This window comes from Megalobrama amblycephala, linkage group LG6 (genome assembly GCF_018812025.1).
Source record: "Megalobrama amblycephala isolate DHTTF-2021 linkage group LG6, ASM1881202v1, whole genome shotgun sequence".
In the NCBI taxonomy this organism is placed as follows: Eukaryota; Metazoa; Chordata; class Actinopteri; order Cypriniformes; family Xenocyprididae; genus Megalobrama; species Megalobrama amblycephala.
This window is the reverse complement of record NC_063049.1, coordinates 4,515,339-4,521,169: the sequence shown is the minus strand read 5'-3', so window position 1 is coordinate 4,521,169 and position 5,831 is coordinate 4,515,339. Positions and strand designations below refer to the sequence as shown.

Genomic DNA, 5,831 nt, shown 5'->3' with positions numbered 1-5,831 from the left:
ATGTACTGTTTAACAAATGGAGTGTTATGATTGGTCCGTTTGAATACTAAGGGAGGGGGCCAAGAGTATAAAAGAGCAAAGGAAATGTTCGAACAAAAACGACAGGTGTTTGTTGGAACAGTAGCCAACCATTTAGTCTTTTCTTTTTTTTTTCTTTTTTTTTTTTGTTATGTGTTGAGTTGTACTTGTACTTGTAAATAGTTTATTTATTTATTTATTTTTTTTCCTGTGTTAAACTTGCCCATTCATTGGATATGTTGCCTTGGCTTCTGCTATGTCTACTTGAAACTTGTAGATCCCGAAAATAAAAAGAACTTTCCATGGACTTTTTCTGGAGTTTTGCCACTTCTTTTGCTGTCAGTTAGCCACTGCATCGACCATCTTACCACAAGGAGGCTTTTCAAAAAATATCTATACAGCCTCTCATACTCATGCTGACCAAAGTGCTGATTCAAGCGATGTGAGGCATATAGTTTTTTTTTTTTTTTATTGTGTTTTGTGATTATTTTGTATGAAATACTGAAAGTTTATAAAGAAGTTTTTTGGCCCAAATGGTGCTATGTTCTAAAATCGGGTTTAAATTCTGGCATTTAAATTCTGCTTTCCGCTGCGTCTTTGTTGCTTGGCAACCACTTTGTTGAACTGTTTCTGAAGAACTGCATTGCTTGGTGGAAGAATACATTTGTTATCAATATCATTTACATATATATATATATATATATATATATATATATATATATATATATACAGCTATGGAAAAAATTAAGAGACCACTTAACATTGATTTCTGAACTTGGAGTGGTCTCTTAATTTTTTCCATACTGTATATATATATATATATATATATATATATATATATATATATGTGTGTGTGTGTGTATATATATATATATATATATATATATATATATATTATATACACTACCGTTCAAAAGTTTGGGGTCAGTAAGATTTTTTTAATGTTTTAAAAGAAGTATCTTCTGCTCACCAAGCCTGCATTTATTTGATTAAAAAAACAAACAAAAACAGTAATATTGTGAAATATTATTCCAATTTAAAACAGCTGTTTTCTATGTCAATATACAGTAAAGTGTAATTTATTCCTGTGATCAAAGCTGAATTTTCAGCATCATTACTCCAGTCTTCAGTGTCACATGATCCTTATAATCAATATAATATGATGATTTGATGCTCAAGAAACATTTATGATTATTATCAATGTTGAAAACAGTTATTTACATTTTTATTTCATGATGCTATGATGAATAGAAAGTTCAAAAGAACAGCATTTGTCTGAAATCTAAATCTTTTGTAACATTAAACACTACTGTTCAAAAGTTTGGGGTCAGTAAGAATTTTAATTTTATTTTTGGGGGATAGAAATAAAATTAATCAATACTTTTATTCATCAAGGATGAGTTAAACTGATCAAAAGTTACAGTAAAGACAATTATAATGTTAGAAAATATTCAATTTTAAATAAATGCTGTTCTTTTGAACTTTCTATTCATCAAAGAATTTTGAAAAAAAAATTGTACACAACTGTTTTCAACATTGATAATAATAATGAATGTTTCTTGAGCATCAAATCATCATATTAGATTGATTTCTGAAGGAGCATGTGACACTGAAGACTGAAGTAATGATGCTGAAAATTCAGCTTTGATCAGAGGAATAAATTACACTTTACTGTATATTGACATAGAAAACTGCTGTTTTAAATTGGAATAATATTTCACAACATTACTGTTTTTGTTTGTATTTTTTGTTTTGTTTGTAAAAGTGGTCTAACCATTTTATAAAAGCAATATGATCTGGTTCCATATTGTGCTTTAGCTGTTCTAAGTTCACTGTAAACCCTTGGCTTCACAGGGCTTTTCGTTTTAGTATTTTAAGCAGTTCCAAGCACTTGAATGATCAAATATGACACAATTCTACTGTAATATTAAAAAGGGCATGTCAATGTGAAACAAGTCTGTTGTGAATGATTATTAAAGTTAATATTCATTTTATCAAGTATTAAAAAGGTACTATTATAGTGTACAAAACTATGTACAAATGTGCTTATAGACAAGTTAAGCAGGGCTTCACAAGAAAAGAGCATGTTCCGATGTAAAACTCTAATTTGACCTTGTCTGTTTTCAGGCTGCATTTATGGCCTGGACACTCAGGCCTCTCTCAGTATGACCAGAGCTTCCCTGACTCGTATCTGCCTTTCCAGATTCAAGTCAACCAAAGTGAGCTGTTGTTCTATATTGTTGAGTGGTGCTTAATGTGGCATTTTCTTTCTCTGAAAGACACACACACAACCATATACTCATAAACAAAGGCATTTAAATGAGCTATGATAATATAGACACTTAAAACATTGTACAATAATACCCCCGTGTGGTCAGATATTATATTATCACCATTTAATAAAAAAAAAAACAAAATTATTATAAAAACAAAATTTATGTCTGTTGTGAATCTAAACTTGGGAGCAAGTGGATGAAGGGACTGGACAGCGTTAAACAACTACACACAAGTTATTATAATCTATCATTTATTCACATTTGTTTTTACACCACTTTCCCACTGCAGATTTGTGCATAGAGTTTGTTTATTAAGCACAGGTACATTCCTTCATTAGAATTAGTTATAAACTCAAGTTAGCTACAAAATACAGTGTCAAGAAACATTATAAAAGACCCTTTTACTCCCATTTATAAAGACAACACAACAAATAAATATTTAATAAAAAAGAAAAATAGGTTACATTTGTTAAGTTATTTCCAATCACAGAAACATTCATTGATGTAATTTCCCTGTATGTGAAACAACACCAAAAAAGGTATCGCAACAATCACATTATATTATGGTGTTTCAAATTATATATTAAAAAAATAATAATGTAAAGGTGTCCAATATTGCAGTTTTTTATTTTTATTTTTTTTGCTTTTCCCCTCAAATTTTGTTTAGCCTTCCATATTTATTCTTTCAGTGTTTTTCGCATTTAGTGCCTCTACACAAAACAATCCCAGGCATTCTTTACCACATACTCCTGTCCTTTTCCTCATTTAGCCATGAATCGCTCCAGTCATGGAGTTCTCTGTGATACCAAAGGAGTCCTTCACAGTGCAGTACAGTCCAATTGTCACATGGTGTGAGAACGGCTCATTTGAGCTCTGACTCAGCCGCATCTCTGTTTGCCCCTTATGATTGTCTCAGAGCAGTTCTGTCTCATCGTCCTCATCCTCAGAGCCAGACGGACCCTGACGGACCTCCTCGTACCATTTATTAGTGAGCGTCTTCATCTGGATCCGCCCATGCAGAAGATCCTTAGAGAGGAAGGAAATAACAATACCTTACAACCAGTTCTTCAAGTCAACTCCTCATATTATTTAAATGAGCCTTATAACTGGAATAATCTGTTAGGAAGGTTATGACCAGTCTAACCTCTTGTGTGAGTCTACGGGTGAAGAAAGGGTTCAGATACTTGGCGTCAAGCCACAAGAAACCCTTCAAATCCTGTCTCTGATAAATCTGAGCTTCATACTCTTCCTCTGTCAGCTCAGACAAATGCTCAGATTCAATGGCGTTACCCTGAGAGAGAGAGAGAGAGAGAGAGAGAGAGAGAGAGAGAGAGAGAGAGAGAGAGAGAGAGAGAGAGAAAGATGCATATTTACTCTGTTCCAAATGTCATTGATAAAAATGTTTGCAAATAGCTTACTCCATTTTCCTTTGTATTATTTCTATAACTCGGAGCACCAATAAGATTGGTCTGCAAGTTTAACATTTTAATTGAACCATTCATATAGCCAAATAGCCTTTGCATTTATGCAGTATTCTGAAACCAATCATGTGAAGGGAGTCCAGAAAATCCCAATGTTCCTGCACATGTAATTCACATAGTTGTAAATTGATATATATTTCAATTCCAATTTGACTAGGAATTAGACTTAAAATAATTAAAAGTATCATTGTGGTATTGGAGAGTACCAGTTTATAACTATAAACTACAGCAGTACTCAGAGCATTCATTAACCAGATTAATGATTCGATTAATCAACAAATTAAACCCACTCGTACTGCCAAAACTTACTAAAACAATTTGAATTTGACTAATAATCAATTTACTTGTCCCTAATAATCAAAATTATGCAGGGGAAACTGTAACATTACTATGAACGGCAGCAGTGCTAAACTGCTCACTGCAGTGCTAAACTGCTCACACATATAATTAACAACATGAACTATAAATGTATGAATCAAACTCACTAAGCCTGCCGACAGTTTCTTTTGCACACATCATTTTATTATATCCATGTATTGTCAAATCACATAAAACAGTGAAATCGCTCAGGAACTCCGTCCTTGTCTGCACTCGAGACGGTGATGTGAGCTCTACTGGACAGTCTTGACTCCAATTGAATGTCGCTCGTGAAATGTGCTGCTCATTTGCATAGAGTGATACTTTATAATAAGTAATGAAGTACTTAGAAATAATTTTCAAACTATTTGTTTATAGTTAATATATTAATAGGCTATATACAAATAGCGAGTTCTTCATTTATTGTCACTGTAAATGACCAAATTATTATTGTTTAATTATCTCATATGTAAAGAGTTAGATAATGTTTTTTTATGCTTCGTTAACAACTTATTTACTGTAAATAGTTCTCACTTTTGATTAGGTCTCGGAAAACGGGAAGTCAGTTTGCGCTGAACTGGTTTAGGGGGAAAATTGTGTGTCGGCTTCAGTATCTAAATTTCGCATTTTTTTTTTCTCTCGCCTTCTCAGCCCCACCCTTTTCTTTCCGTTTTTTACCTGCGGCTGCGTTATGCATATTGTTTGATTGTTTCTATGCTTCTTCTATCTAACGTCTTTGCTGTTGGTTTCTTCCTACTCTTCCACTTCTTCTTCTCCTTACTTGGCGGCCACGGCCAGTGCAGCTGACATCCAACCAACTTAAAGGCGCATTGCTGCCACCTACAGTACTGGAGTGTGAAACAGATTAGAGAAATCTGAGGTTTTCTAAACGTTTGTGAATCGTTTTGAAAAGGTTAATTTTTCACACAAATTACTCTGAATGTACTCGTAGATTAATGAAAATTTCTTGAATAAGGACCATTGTCTTTAAATCGAGAATTGCAATTTGTTTTCAAAAGAAAATGATAAAGATAACATTTCTCTCACCATTTTCTGAGTTTTACTCAGGTTAATATCTTTTTTGTTCTTGCGTCGTGACTGGCTCTCCTCAATGTCCATGATGCGGATGAGGGGCATGGTCCCGCCCCCCATCAGCAGGATGGTGAAGAGTACAATGACTATGGTGGTGGTGCCGATCAGCTGACGCTTCTCTATGGGCTCCAGACCCAGATGAAGACTGAGGGCGTATGGGATCGCACCCCGCAGACCTGACCACATGAGCATGGAAGACACGAACTTAGACTGAATGCAGTTTTATTAATTCATTATCATTACTATTATTAACAAACTACTAAAAAAATAAAATATTATTTTAAATGGGAAAGAGTGAATAGTTACTAGATATAGGATCTAAAATATCTCTGTTTTATACCTTCAAATAAAATTTATTTTAAGATGTTGAATAAAATGATGTTCAATGTAAAAAAAAAAAAGTATGTCAATGTAATTAACAACTACTGTAAAAAAAAAAAAAAAAAAAAAAAAAAAAAAAAAGTGAATGTTTGAAAAATGTTGAAGTATAAGGGCTGACTGCAGTTTAAATGCTAAGATTGAAAAAGAATGAGGTAAACTCACTTCTAACCTTCAAACCAAATGGAAATTAAAATGTACCATTTACTGAATCTTCTTACCGCTGAAC

General features: G+C 33.2%; 1 protein-coding gene across 1 annotated transcript; it reads right to left on the bottom strand.

Moving 5' to 3' along the window:
• Positions 1–2,528: 2,528 nt before the first annotated feature.
• LOC125269729 (sodium/hydrogen exchanger 8-like) lies at positions 2,529–5,430 on the bottom strand. The gene is made up of 3 exons (XM_048192684.1): positions 5,180–5,430; positions 3,439–3,585; positions 2,529–3,320 (listed from the first exon to the last, which is right to left on the bottom strand). The coding sequence occupies exons 1-3, from the start codon at positions 5,414–5,416 to the stop codon at positions 3,207–3,209; spliced, it is 498 nt and encodes a 165-aa protein (XP_048048641.1). The 5' UTR covers positions 5,417–5,430; the 3' UTR covers positions 2,529–3,206.
• Between the last annotated feature and the right edge of the window lie 401 nt (positions 5,431–5,831).

Coding starts and splice junctions, on each gene's coding strand:
- LOC125269729 (XM_048192684.1), bottom strand. CDS start 5,416: ATGCTCATGTGGTCAGGTCTGCGGGGTGCGATCCCATACGCCCTCAGT. Junction 3,586..5,179: donor TGAGTAAAACTCAGAAAATG/GTGAGAGAAATG, acceptor TCTCTCTCTCAG/GGTAACGCCATTGAATCTGA. Junction 3,321..3,438: donor CCCGTAGACTCACACAAGAG/GTTAGACTGGTC, acceptor TTCCTCTCTAAG/GATCTTCTGCATGGGCGGAT.